This window comes from Acomys russatus, chromosome 19, assembly GCF_903995435.1.
Source record: "Acomys russatus chromosome 19, mAcoRus1.1, whole genome shotgun sequence".
Lineage (NCBI taxonomy): Eukaryota > Metazoa > Chordata > Mammalia > Rodentia > Muridae > Acomys > Acomys russatus.
Window position 1 is genome coordinate 52,574,736 of NC_067155.1, and position 14,850 is coordinate 52,589,585.

General features: G+C 45.7%; 1 protein-coding gene across 1 annotated transcript in view; it reads right to left on the reverse strand.

Annotated features, from left to right (window-relative positions):
• The window catches only part of Kntc1 (kinetochore associated 1), a 68,580-nt gene that overhangs the window by 12,455 nt on the left and 41,275 nt on the right, over positions 1-14,850 (reverse strand). Inside the window, exons 40-50 of the mRNA XM_051161491.1 lie at positions 14,018-14,146; positions 11,817-11,933; positions 10,627-10,736; positions 9,152-9,356; positions 6,965-7,054; positions 5,318-5,489; positions 5,176-5,234; positions 4,707-4,923; positions 4,120-4,193; positions 3,684-3,894; positions 3,476-3,585 (exon numbers count right to left, since the gene is read on the reverse strand). Coding sequence (XP_051017448.1) covers positions 3,476-3,585; positions 3,684-3,894; positions 4,120-4,193; positions 4,707-4,923; positions 5,176-5,234; positions 5,318-5,489; positions 6,965-7,054; positions 9,152-9,356; positions 10,627-10,736; positions 11,817-11,933; positions 14,018-14,146 — 1,494 coding nt within the window. The remainder of the gene's footprint in view (positions 1-3,475; positions 3,586-3,683; positions 3,895-4,119; positions 4,194-4,706; positions 4,924-5,175; positions 5,235-5,317; positions 5,490-6,964; positions 7,055-9,151; positions 9,357-10,626; positions 10,737-11,816; positions 11,934-14,017; positions 14,147-14,850) is intronic.

Genomic DNA, 14,850 nt, shown 5'->3' on the forward strand with positions numbered 1-14,850 from the left:
TCTAGGACAGCCAAGGCTACACAAAGAAACCATGTCTTGAAAAACCAAAATAAATAACTAAATAAAAACCAACCAAACAAACAAACAAATAAGGAAACCAAACCAAACCAAAACCCCCAAACCCTGAAGGTTGGGACCTCACAAATTCATCTTATTGCAGTGCACCAGACAAAAACCCCAAAATATGAAACTATGTTTATGGGGCTGGAGAGCTGGCTCAGGAGTTAGGAGCACTGGCTGGCCCTTGCAGAGAGGCCCTAGGCTTGATCCCCAGCTCCCACACAGTGGCTCAAAATCCTCTGTAACTCCAGCTCCAGGGCACCCAAGCAAAAGACTCATGTACATAAAACAATAAAATGATCTAAAAATGAAAAGCAAACCGTGTTTATGTGGAAGAAAGATAACTTGTGCTTAGGTGAAGGGTCACACAACAAACATCTACTGAGCACCTCTTAGGCGATGAGTCAGTTCTAAGCGCACACATGGCCTAAGTAAACGAAACAGCATTTGGGTCCTTGACGAGCGTACACCTGTTGGGTAAATTCTAAAAGAAATGGAACCAGGATTGGTGAAGCGACCTTAATCCCAGCACTCAGGAGGCAGAGGCAGAGGCAGAGGCAGAGGCAGAGGCAGAGGCAGGTGGCTCTCTCAGACTATGAAAGCCTGGTCTACAAACCAGACTCAAAAAAGGTTTAGAGATTGGTGTGCTTTTTGTTTTGTCTTTGAGAAGAGTCTCACCGTGTATCCTAGGCCCGCTCCTCCTATGTCTCAGGCTCTCAGGGCCCAGGACCTCAGGCATGCTAGCCAAGTGTTCTACCACTAAGCTGGCCCAGAGTTTAAATGGATCATTCGCCGACTTAACATGCGTTCACCAGGTTTCAGTAAGCACTGTGCCAGGTTTGATGTGAGGCATGGTCTTAGTTACCAGGTCCTTACAGCTGACTACTCTGGGCTTAGGTGGCACTTGGAACACAGACATGCTGGTTTTAGTCACGTGCTTACATTATGTTTCCACTGAAGCAGCCACTGCTCTTCGTAGACTGAGTGTTGGATCTCAGGGAGGAGGAGTATCTGTACAGTAGATGGAGTGCTGGGTTCCACCCCCAACACAGCACAGACCAGGTGTGGCAGCACACACCTCTAATCCCAGCATCGGGGAGGTACATAAACTCTAGGTCCTCCTCAGCTATATGGTGAGCTGGAGTCCCTGGGGTACTTAAAACCTAACGTCAAGACAGGAGCAGCACATTGTGGCATAGAATGAAAAAGGAACATGAAAGCTACTAATTAAAAGCCAACAGGGCCACTGAGTTGACGTATGTGCGAACGCGCTTGTTGCCAAACCCGAGGAGCTGAGTCCAATTCCCAGGTTGCAGAGACCAGACTCCCTCAGGCAATTAAAAGATAAGTTAAAACAAAAGCCAAGGCCTAGGAATACATTTTAGTGGTAGAACACAGGCATTTGGTGGGCTCAGTATCCAGCACACACATCAATCAATCAGCACAGTGAAATAAAACAAATAGAAGCTGGCTGCCCATACAATTGGTCTCAGCCACTGGAGAGGCTGAGGCAGAATTGCTCTCAATTGAGAGTTGAAACTACTGTGGGCAACATATTAGCACGCTAAGTCGAACAAACCCACTACACAGAAATACTTAATTTCATATCAGTTATACCATTTTGTACAAATACATTTCAAGAATATTATCTTCCTACATAAGTCCAGAGTCACAAAATCTATTTAGTAAGTTCTACCTAAAATATCGGAGATGCTATTGAAAAATCTGGATTGCAATTGCTAAATCCTTCCGCAAATGTTAGATCCTAATTATGCTATTTCTAAAAACATCAACATCATGTGCCACCTACTGTGTTCTGTTGAAAAGAACGAATCACCTATACAGTATGACCAAACGTTAACTCACAGAAAATGTGAGCAAAGCAAAAACGACACTTTATAAAAGCAATTGGCCTGCACCCCTCAAAACCGTTAACATGCCACCACAGCCAAACCATGTTAAAAAAAAAAACCATCATGCTAAGCTAACGTGGGGGTGGGTAGATGAGGCAAGGAGAATTTATAGAGAACTTTATGCTGTATTACCTCAAAATATTTCCCCTAATAAGTACAAAAGGAAGAGCAGCATATATTAGAGAAAGGGACAACTTAGGCACGATGGTATCCAAATTAATACAAAGAGGAGAAAATGATTCCACAGAACTGTCCTGACCTCCATATGTGTGTGTGTGCACACGCACCCACACCACTTACCGCAAGTCAATTAGCACCACCTATAAGAGCCAAACAGATATCTTATTCTTCCAATTATCATATGCTAAATAATTTATGCAGTACAATACCCGAACAAAAAACCCTTGATTTTTATGATAGTTTATTTTGAGGCAAGGTGTTGCCTGGAACTTGCTATGCTGAGCAGACTGGCTTCCAACTGAGAAATCAGCCTGCCTCTGCTTCTAAGTGCTGAGGCTAAAAGCATGCATCACCAAACCTGGCTAAAATTTGAATTTTATCATAGGAAAATATTAAGTATACCAAAATGGAAAATCAGTTTAAAAAAATAACCGGCCAATACCCTTCAAAACTGCCTTTAGTCCCAGCACTCCAGAGGGAGGCAGATCTCTGTGAGTTCAAGACCAACCTGGTCTAAAATGAGTTCCAGGACAGCCAGGGCTACAGAGACACCCTGTCTTGAAAAGCAAAAACAAAAACTGAACAAGCCTGTAAAACTGGCTATGGACTCCAGCATTGTCTCAACATTTAATTCTCTAATTTGTTTGTATTTTTGAGACAAAGTCTCCAGTAGGTAGCCCTGGTTGGTCTAACTTTGCTATGTAAATAAGGCTGGTCTGAAACTCACAATGACTTTCCTGCCTCTACTTCCCAACTGTTGAGATTTTTCTGATTTTTAAAATTAAAGTGGTAGTTAAGCAAATCCTTGCACTTAAATATTAAGGGGCTCTTGAAGCACGGCATTATGTAATATACTCTCCAGCGGAGAGACGTGAGCACAAAAGTTAAAGAATGAAGTAAACACGGAGAGATATTAAAAACTAATGTGTCTGGGGAAAGGGTGTATAGGAATATTTCTACACAGTTCTTAAACTTTGCTGTTTCACTTTTAAATTATTTCAAAATAAAAAGTTAATCAAATGAATCCAAGTCAAGTCTTCTTACATATGTAGGAATGTGTCTTAAGTCAGGAGCTGAAAGGTAGAATAATAGAAAGGAAAAACAAAGCACCTCAGTTAAATGCAGCAGGGGGTGGGTGAGCTTGGAGTCAGGCAGGTGTGGTGGTGCAGGGAAGGATGGAGGGGGGGAGGGGGGAGAGAGGGAGGGAGGGAGGGAGGGAGGTCAGCCTGTGGCCTTCCTCAGAGGCCCGTGTCCTGTGAACACAGACTCAGCTCCTATCTAACCTTATGCTTGGGGCTGTGAGCACGCACTCACTCACTCACCTCGCCCGGCATCGTTGAGGGGCATAACCATTTTTCCAACAACATGTCCCAGATTTTTTCCAAATTAATTTCATTGATTTCTGCTATTTCTTTAGCTGCTGCATGAATATCTAAGATAATCAAGATAAAGAAGTACAGAAGTGAAAGCTCATGCTTCTGGCTTAAGACAGCAACTCTTCTGGACCAAACACTGAAGTCTTGTCCTCACCGGGATAATCTCTGCCGGATGCAGTGCGAAGCCTTTCGTTTATGCTGGGGTGTTCGTAGAGGCTCACAATGAGGTGCGCAGGCTTCCCTATCACTCGTAAGTATTCTGGAACGTTCAACTTGTGGGCTATGAGCACGGCTTCAGTACCCGAGCGCCGGAACTGGAGATACAGCTTCTTCAGCAAAGCCTGCGCTTTCTCACATGCTGCATCCTTTAGAAGCATTCCAAATGGAAAGGAAGCCTTATTGTAAAATGTGGGGGCTGAGACGCCATCTTTAGTGATCACGGGCCCTCCCTGCTTTACTCATCCCCCATCATACTCAACTGTGGGCTTTTTTCTCCTTTCTGGGTACTGGGTAAGGGATGGGGAGAAGACAGACGCTAAGCTTCAGTGAAAACAGAAAGAGGCACCTTCAGTTTTCTAGTTCACACGCACCTGGGATGGGATGTTTTGTAGCCATTTCTCAGCTAAATACAGGCAGAATTTCAAACTAGCCATCTTGAAGGGGCCTGCGAGGACAAAGGTTTGCGAGCAAATATGAGTCCACTGAGACAATACATGTGACCAAAACAGCAAGAACTTTAAAATAATAAATGAACACTCGGTAAAAATAAAGCTGAGGTAAAGGGACAGAATGACACAAAACAAAACCAAAGCCACAGACATTTTTCCTCAGTTTCCATTCTGGTCCTAGATTCTTACTTCTAGAAGTTTCTATGTATATGAGGGCAGATAGCATAATACTACCCACACTGCCTTTTTGGATAGCTTTTCAAATAAGCTACCATGTGCCCAAGCTATCCTGTTGCTCATAGGCTAAGACTTGGGCAGCTCCTGACAAACTCTCTGAACACTGGGATAGGTCAGGAGCTCCCGGCCAGCTCTTAGCTGAGGGGCACTGGAAAATGAAGCCGGGAAGAACAGCTGCCTAGCATGTACAAGACCCCAGATAGGTCCCCAGTCCTGCAAAAAGGGACCAAACCCAAACAAACAGCAAGCCCTCCCAAGTCCCTCAAGCGCACTTTCTGGGATTTCCTGGGTGAGACTGATGGCGATGGCAACAGCCCACTCCGGGTTGACAATGGACAGGAGGTAGGACTGGATGGTCTGGGTGAGCTTATCCACTTCCTTGCTCATCATGGCTGAGGACCTGGCTTGCGCTGACTTCAGAAGCTTTGGCTTCAGGCTTTTTTCAAAAACGTGTTTGGCCGTAGACACGTAGAGAGTATCTAGGGAGAACTTCAGAAAGAGGAGAGCAAAGGTCAGGCAGGGCCAGGCACGGTGATGCGCACCTTTAATCCCAGCACTCAGGAGGCAGCGGCACGCAGAGCTCTGTGAGTTCGAGGCCAGCCGGGTCTACAGAGCAAAGCTACACAGAGAAACCCCCATCTCAAAAAACCAAACCAAACCAAACATAAAAGGTGAGGCAGGAAGTGCTGCTCATTCCCCACTGTAGCCAGAGAAGGTTCTCTCAGGCAGCTCCACCGTTACCTTCATTAGCTTAGAGATGAGGAGAAGGGTTGGAAGTGACTCTTCACTGAGCTCCGAGGCTGCAAAGGGAAGAACGACATGGCGCGTGAGGAAAACATTAGTTGGCCACGTGGTAAAATTCATAAGAAATTAATGAACATACAGAGAATTTTCCAGAAGTTCTGTGCTGTGCCAAATAATATTAGGTGAAAGGGCAGCCGCGTCTGAGCAGCTGGCGGCAGAGTTATCACGTGCTCCAGCATGTACTGGTATTCGAGGTCCACTGGCGGGGAGATCCTTTTGTATGACTTCAAGTGTCTCAGAAGATTCAGAGCCTGCGTGGAGATGAGCAGGAGACCTGTAAGGGTCACCCTGTCTACACCATCTGCGCCACATGTGCCTCCCACTCTCTACAGACACTTTTCTAGGGTCGGTAGCACTTGCCACCATGCCTGTCATCCTGAGTTCAATCATAGGGAACCCTGTGGTGGAAAAAGAAAAGCGACCCGGCCTCCACATGCTTGTGGGGGGGACACTGTCTCAACACCCATACCAACACACGTATGCACACATGCACACACGCATATGCCATCAAAGCAAAGTTCATTTCTAGTTTTCCTGTATGGCTGGCTCCTAAAGCACACTATATGGACACTAGAGACACCACGTCTAGAGGAGCTGAGGGTACCGTCTTGCTCACAGGATATGACTTGGGCAATTCTGGATAAACTCTTCAATAATTTGGGACAGAGGTCAAAAACAATGAAGTTGGAAGTTGTTATTTTTCATTGCTCAACTTATTTCAGGGTGGGATCTTATGTTTCCCAGGCTGACCCTAAAGTCCTCCACCTGCTAAGCAGATAGAGACCAGCCAGGGGCTGTAGCAAATGCTGTGATCTACACAATGAGTTTGAAGACAGCATGGGCTATATGAGACTCTGTTACAAAAAAGCAAAAATATGGCTGGTAAGATGGCTCAGACGTGGTGGCACACGCCTTTAATCTCAGCACCCTGGAGGCAGAGGCAGGGGGATCTCCATGAGTTCGAGGCCAGCTTGAACTATATAGTGAGTTACAGGACAGCCAGGGCAGTTACAGAAAAACCCTGTCTGGAAATAAACAAACCAAAAAGGCTCAGCAGGTAAAAATGGTTGCTGTACAATTCTGAGAGCCTGAGCTTACTCTTCAAACCATGTAAAGGTGGAAGGAGAGAGGCAGCACCACAGGGCTGTCCTTAACCTCCACATGTGTGCATGGCACTGGCACACCCACAGTCACATGCAGACACACACACACACACACACACACACACACACACAAGAAGTTTATAAAAAATGGAAAAAGCAAAAATCATTAAATAAATAAAAGTAAAAAATGAGTTAAAGAAAACTAGGTGGCCATGTAAGGGGTGAGATGGAAAGGAGTAAGGAAACAAATATGATAAAAATACATTGTATTCATGTATGAAATTCTTAGAGAATTAAAAATATTACATTTTAGCTAGGTGGTAGTGGTGCATGCCTTTAAACCCAGCACTTGGGAGGCAGAAGCAGGCGGATCTGTGAGTTTGAAAGAAACCTGTCTTGAAAAACAAAAACAAAATTTAAAGTTACATTTAAAAAAAGAAAACTATTTAGAATTAAGTTCAGAATCTAAAGGGAGAACAAAGAACAACCCAGAGAGAACCCAGGTCATATTCTTAAATTATAATAATTACAATACACACAATAATAGTTATAATATATCATAGTAATATATTAATAATACAAAGTACAGAGATGAGTCTGCAGTCCTTAACGTGCTTCTATACCTGGTTAATGTTCACACTGGTGATCTTCTCATTAGCTTGTTCTATGACTTTCAGGACAACTTCAATCATTTCATAATCGTACGGGTCCAGCTGCACAACGCAGAAACATGTCACAACATGAGAAGGCGATGTCACGCCCGCAGATGCTTTCCTTGGTAATGTTCACTGGCGCAGACAGCAAACACAAGCTCAGTGTGCACCACAGCCCAGGCTGCCTTCGCAGATCAGCTCGCCTCTAAAACGCCCTCTGCAAGGCTAAGCATCCGTGTGTAAAATGGCTTGAACTGTGGTATAAAAAGCTGTCCAAGGCAACACTGTTTTAGTGAAGACAGATGTCTCTAGGTGCTAAATACACAGAAAAGCTAAACATATGGCCCAAATTTAAGGTTTTTTTTAAGAGCTTGAAAATGAAGTTCCTCTGGGTGTGGTGGGGCACACCTGAAATCCCAGCACTTGGGAGGCAGAGACAGACAGATCTCTGTGACTTTGAGGCCAGCCTGGTCTACAAAGTGAGTCCAGGGTAGCCGAGGTTACACAGAGAAACCCTGTGTGGGGGGTGGGGGTGGGAGTGGGGGGCGGGCGGGAGAAAAAAGAAAAAGAAATTGAAGTTCCATTTACTCTACTTCTGAAGGAAATCACAATAGGAATAAAGCAGCTACCTGGGAAACGGTTAACTACAACATGGGCCCTCATGAACGAGTCCCTTAGGGGACCTGCCTTAGCTCTAATCACCTTCCTAACACAGGAACTAACTGGATGGTGTGTGTATAAGCTTACAAAAAGAGAAGTGTTCTCTTTGCTTCCCCCTTTCTGCCCCCACACCATTATTTTGATTTTTTAAATGCCAACTAAAAGTACATAATTACCAAAGCAGGAAGGCAGTCTTATCATATCAGGAAATCTGAGCAAGTCTGCAATTTCTGGCTGACTTGCAGGCAAAAAATAAAACTGAAATTCATCTTACAGTCTGATAACCTTACTTCTGCTATCTACCTTCCAACCCCCGAAATCAAACTACCTCAACTTAAAAAAATACCAATTTGCAGAAAATTTCATTAAAAAAAAACCACACACAAACAATAGGAAAACACATATTCATTCAATGTAACTATTTGTAATATTAAAACGTATGGCTTAAGCATCTATTCATAAAGGCTGGTTAGATGCAGTGTTTGCCCCAGCAGCCTATACTACACAGGACAGGAGCTGGGCACAATGCTAAGCTATTAACATTTATCCCACTCCAGAGAGAAGGACCCACCAGAAATTTCCCTTTGAGACTTATACTTTCTCATTAGATTCTGACAAAGAATGTTTGGTGTTTAAAACTCTGAGAGTTGCTGGCAAGGCACGTGTGGGCACATACACAACCTGAACCCATCCCTGAGTATAAACAGAATTCCAGGGTAAGCTGTTCTCTTACCTCCTCATATATGCTGTGATGAGCATGCCCCACAACAGAGGCAAACTAAATAAAGGTAAGATGAAAAAACAAAACAAAACAACAAAACTGAGAAGCCAAGCATCGTGGGACACACCTGGGAGATAGAGGGAGGAATCCAAGGTCACCCTTGGCTGCATAGAAAGCTCCATGACAGCCTGGACTACCTGAGACCATCTCAAAAAGCCATGTATATACTGAAGGAAAAGAAACAACTCTGATGGAAAATGCTGTTTTATTTAGAAGGGAGAAAAAGGCAAAACAGAAGGGAAATGCCACGTTAAGTAGATTGCTGTGTGAAAATAACTTAAGGCTGGAGGGATGGTTCAGTGGTTAGTGCTCCTGCAGAGGCTCCAAGGTTTCCCAAGGACTATGCCAAGCTGCTCAAACCAGTTATTGGTACTAACTGCAGCTCCTGGTGAGCCTGTGGCTTCTGAGGGCACCACTAGCCCCACACACAAATAGACACACGTACACAGAATTGAGCAGAGTTTGGTGGCATACACCCATAATCCCATCGTTCGAAAGGTGGTGGAACGAGAAGCCTCAGGAGTTTAGGACCATCCTTAGCTACATAGAGCTCGAGCCTAGCCTGGGCTATGTAGGCCCTATCTTAAAGCAAACAAAAACAAACTGAAAAACTCAGAACTAATATCTAGTTTGTTTATACCACATCATAATTAGGCCAGCTAGTCAGAGCTGAGGAGAGTGCGAGGCCAGAGCTGCCCACCTCCTCAGTCACCTACCTTGTAAAGGATTTCACTGAGACTGATCACCAAATCCTTTGTGCTCGTCAGTAAAGGGACCAACTCGGCGGCTTTGGCCAGGAGTTTGGAATGCTGCTGCGTGGTGGGCTGTGGGGTGGCTCCTCCATGGCTCTGATTGTTAGTGTTGTGGAGCAGGGTTTCGATGAACAGTTGAAGGGCCGCGTCAGAGTCCAGCTGGAACGTCCTGAGAGGAGCAGCCAGGCAGTTAGCGCCTCATCTCGATGCACATTTCCAGACAAGGTTCCGACAGACAACTCAGGCGCATGCTCCTGTCACTCAAGTCTTTCAACCTTGCTGCTGTCCAGCCTCATAGTCAGAAAGCGTATGAATCATCAAAGCTAAATACTGCCTTAAAAAGAAAAGTCTTAGCCGGGCATGGCGGCACATGCTGCTCAAGGAATACTCTAAGCAGCTGTTATCAGTGCACTGGGGATCGGGACTTAGTGCAGGCAGCGTGCCTGAGGACGTGGACTTGATCCCTAGCACCAACACAAAAGCAGAAAGACTCAGATCTGAACTGGCACAGGGACAGGCATCTGTGATCCCAGCACCTGAGTTCAACCCCAGCCTCAGCTACATAGCAAATCTGAAGCTACTGTGGGTTACATGAGTGTCTATCTCAAAAATAAACAATAAAAACCTCAAAACCCACTTATCTATCGTAAATCAGAAAGGAGTGAGAGTGCCTTTAATATTTTAGATGCAGTTACTTATCATTTGCCGCTGACCACAACACAGTCCTCCCCTACGCCTGACCTGCTCTTCCTCCATGCTCTCTGTGTGACTTGCCTGATATTACTTAACAATGCCTCCCACAGGTAAAGAGGGAATTACTGGACCTAGAAAAATCCCCCAACTTCTGATCATAGGAATCATCCACATGGCTCAGAGCCCCTCAGTCCAGGCCTGTTGAGTCCAGACTGCCAGGGAGAAAAAGCCCAGAAACCTATATTTATATTTTTGACTCAGGATTTCATTATGTAGCTCAGGCTAGCCTTGAACTTGAGATTCTCCTGAATGAGTGCTAGGGATATAGGTGTGAGATACAACACCAGCTCAGATCACAATTTCTGTATTTTGGGTCAAGAGCTTGGGTATTAGCTGGGCGCAGTGGCACACACCTGTAGCCCCAGCACTCACGGAGGCAGAGGCAGGCGGATCTCTGTGAATTCGAGGCCAACGTGGTCTACAAAGCCAATCCAGGACAGCCAAGGCTACAAAAACCAAAAAAGGAAAAAAGAAAAAAAAGCTTGGCTACTATCTGTGTGTAAGTAAAACAAAGAGGTATCACGAGAGAATCCAGTCTGGCTTTGTGTCTGCTCAGTCTGACCACAGACACAGAAAACAGAGGCCGACAGGCTGCATGGATAACTGTCTGGACTACTGTCTTCTCAAAGCAGGCAGACAAGCTGTCTAAGCCAACAGCAAAGATGCCAGCAACACTTAAAAATTACCTGCAATATTCCAGGATGAGGCTTGTGTCCGTATCTATGTTATTAACGAGAGCTTTAATAAGGTCTTTCTTGGTGAGGAAATTTTGTCTGAAAGCAAGCTGAAAAGAAATCTGAAAACAAAGAATACAAAATGAAACAAAACCAACTTTTGAACTGAAAAGTGTCAGACAAAAGGGCAACATTACCACATGCCTTTTTACTTGACTATTATTTTTATAAAGAAACATCTTCTACAGTTCCTCCAACTTTTATTGTTAAATGTATTTATGTGTGTCTGGGGTGGGGTGGCGGGGGCGCGCACACGCGCGTGCATGCACAACGTCCACCCCAGACAGCAGATGGAGGTCAGAGGATAACTCGTGGGAGTCAGTTCTCTCTCCTGACGCAGGTTCTAGGGATGATACTCGGGTCCTCGGGCTTGCTGGCAAGTGTCTTTTCCCACTGAGCCGGCTGGCTGTCTCCAAATTACTTTTTTATCACACTGTTCAATCCAGCCACTGTTGTGGGAGCTGAGGAAGCTTTGACACCTTCACCTCTTACCACTTGACAGGGAAAGCCGGGTTGTTAGTGTTATTGGGACCTGCCCCACTGCCGCACGGGACAGGCTTCAAAGCACACAGCATTTCTGAAATGCTCGCCTTATTCATAAACAGTCTACTTGCAAATAAAATGCTTTGTGTTTCATTATGTCACCCTGCCTGGCCTCAAAGTCACCATCTTCCTGCTTTGGCTTCCCAAGTCCTGAGGTGACAGGCATGTATGTATGACTGGTACTCTGTAATATTGCCATCAGCCAAGATGGCACATGCCTGTGACCCCAGCTACGCAGGAGGCTGAACAGGAGGACTGTGTAAACCAAGTCTGAGACTAGTTTGAGCAGCACAGCAACATCTGATCTCCAAAAGAAAACAGAAACTCCTAACTAAACAACTGGTGGTATGAGGCTACAGGTTAAGCGGAGAGAATACAAAGGTCAGCTGATACTAGACATAGACCCATGGGAAAGGAAGCAGGTCAAAGTGTCAGGCTCCTTCTGACATCATTAAAACAGGTACCAAAGAGGCAGGAACACAAAAGACCCTTACTTCTTTATATACCCCAAAGTAAAGAATGACAAGATCTTTGTGTTATATTCTCAGACTAGATAATTCTAAAGACCAATTAAATATCAACGCACTATGAATACTCACACCAAGTTTACCAAGACGAATGCCCCACTGGGCATCAATACTGAGTTCATGGAACCGAAGTCCTGTTTCAATGTCCTCATAGAGATTTGCCAGTTGAGAGCCCACCAAAGATAACGCCTACAAAGTTAAAACAACAGGAAAAAATGTACTGTAAATAGTATGCGTTCCGATATGATTTAGATGAAACTAAGAAGGGGAGGAGGGAGGGGAATCAACACCCTGAGGCCTGGTGGGACTTCGGGGGTCGGGGGTTGGGATGGGGGTGACGGCTGTAAGGTTAAAGGCAGCCTGGGCTAGAGCGTCAGGCCAGCAAGAGCTACACACAGGACCCTGTTTGAGAACAGAAAACTCCTAACCTCGGACTGAGGCCACGGCCCAGCAGCAAAGCATAGCACAGCATGTGTGCAGACCCAGGTTCGCTCCTGAGCTCCACACTCCCTAAACCCCACAAACCTTCTTATGACAAGAATGCGAACTGTTACATATTGGTTTGTATGGCCACTACTTCTTTAAAAACTGCTCTTCTTTTTTTAATTTTAAGATTCTCACTATTTTATTTTATTTTATTTTATTTATTTATTTATTTGGTTTTTCGAGGCAGGGTTTCTCTTTGTAGAGCAGGCTGGCCTCGAACTCACAGCGATCCGCCTGCCTCTGCCTCCCGAGTGCTGGGATTAAAGGCGTGCACCACCACGCCCGGCTGATTCTCACTATTTTAGATTATGCGACTCTGTATGTATGTGCACCTGTGTACTGGTGCTCAAGGATGCCATAGGCATCAGATTCCCCTGGAGCTGGAGTTATAGGGGGGTTGTGAGTTGCTCAACGTGGGTGCTAGGAACCAAACCCCAGTCCTCTGCAAGAGTAGGATGCACTCTTGACCGGAGTCATCTCCTCAGTCTCTCTCCCCCTCCCCCCCCTCTTTTGGTTTTTCGAGACAACGTTTCTCTGTATAGCCTTGGCTATCCTGGACTCCCTTTGTAGACCAGGCTGGCCTCGAACTCACAGCGATCTGCCTGCCTCTGCCTCCCGAGTGCTGTGATTAAAGGCGTGCGCCACCACGCCTGGCCCTCTATTTTTTATTCACATGTGTTTATGTGTGTATGAGCACATGCCACATGTGAGCAAGTGCCTGCAGAGGCTGGAAGAGGGTGTCAGATCTGGATCTAGAGTTAAGGCAGCCATGCGCTACCAGGCATGGGTGTTGGAAGCTGAACTTGGGTCTTGGGGAAGAGCAGAAACTGCTCTTAACTGCTGAGTCACCTCTCCAGCCACATCCTCATACTGTACAGAGGCTTTTTTTGAGATAGGGTCTCAGGTAGCCCAGGCTAGCCTCAAGTTTACTATGTTACTGAAGATAACCTTGAACTTCTGATCCTCTCATCTCTGTTCCCCATCTGCTGAGATTACAGGCATGCACGCACTCACATTTTGTTATGCAATACTGGGGACCCAAACCCAAGCCTCCTGCATGCTAGGCCAGCACTCTGCCAGATGAGCTATACGCCTAGCCCAGCATCTGGATAATTCAGCTTTTTGCATGATATTGCTACATTTAATCTCGTTTTCCTTCATAATAAAAGGACAAATTTGAAGCCAACCTGGGCCACACACAAAAATCCCAAATCAAAACAACTAAAGCCAAGCAACCAATCAAATCAGAACAACTCCAAGATAAGTTGTGCAGCCCCTAACCCCATCCTTCATGAAGCCTTGCTGCGGGCCTAGGGTTCCAGCTGAGGGGCGGAGTTTCAAGGCTGCACATAGATCTGTGTGGCAGCCAGAGGTCTCTTCAGGTACCACCCATGTTCTTCTTGAGACAGTTTTCTCACCAACCTAGAATTTGTAGACTAGGGTTTCTCTGTGTAGCTGTGGCTGTCCTGGAACTCACTCAGAAGGCCAGGTTGGCCTCAAACTTAGGGCTCTATCAGTCTCTGCCTCCTGAATGCTGGTATTAAAGGCATATGCCACCACCCCCAGCTACACTTGCTTTTGTAGTTTTTTAAGAAATAAGGGATATCTTAATTCTTTAAGCAATATTTATCTCTAGTGTGTCACCAGTCAAGCACAAGTGGGTAGAGACCGTATGAGACAGGTCACCATTTCTGCTAAACAGTTGAGACCTGCTAGCAATGTCCTTCACTTTGTCCCCCAAACCTTTAACAGGTCAACAGGAGCAGGCTTCCACGCTCAGGGCATACCAGAATTTTGTCATAATTCTGCCACGCCTTATCTATGAGCTTCCAGAGGTTTTCAAATACGTCCTTTTGAGGTAAGAGAGTGCAGTAAGCCAAGGCCAGGTCCAGATCCACCAGGCGACAGTTAAACACCTATGGAAGAAAGCATCAGAAGTGAAGTCTGAGTGAGTAAAACGGAAGGGAGGACCTTCAGTTCACCCCGCTGCTCGGAAAGAGCAAGCCCTTCAGGAGGTAGAAGAGAGCTTAGGGCCTATTGTGCCAGGACGAGATATGGAAGGGGCCTCGCCTCAGTGAGGAGCTCTGTCGGGTGCAGAGCCCTTCTTTCTCCTGACAGTTTACTTCAGTTTGAAATCTCCCATGAACCCTCCTTTCCCTCCTTAGTCACCGACCCCACATTTTACCAGGCAAAGAAATCAGAATGAACCAGAAGAGATCTACTACATCTTCCCACAGCACATCCACCAGGCCCCACATCTTGAGTCTGCAGCGAAGCTGTAGTCCCAGACAGACTGCATGCTCCCATAGTCACGCTGCTGTCACAGCCATCTTAGTGCATGCAGGTGTGCTCGGTGAAGTCAGCACTGCTTTGGCTCCACCCATCCGTCAGCACCACCTACCTGATAGGGTTTCCCTCCCTTTTACAGGTCACTGGGTCCCATCTCCAGCCCCTTATCTATGTAAGGGCTCGCTCTGGCCAGTCCGCTAACTTACAATCAACACTCTCTTTCCCCAGGCAACTCAGTATTCTCTCCTCTATCTAACAATAAAACAAAATAAATGCCAGGCTTTGGAGCACTCTAAGGAGAAGGGCACGGCGCCAACTCCCTAACATCATT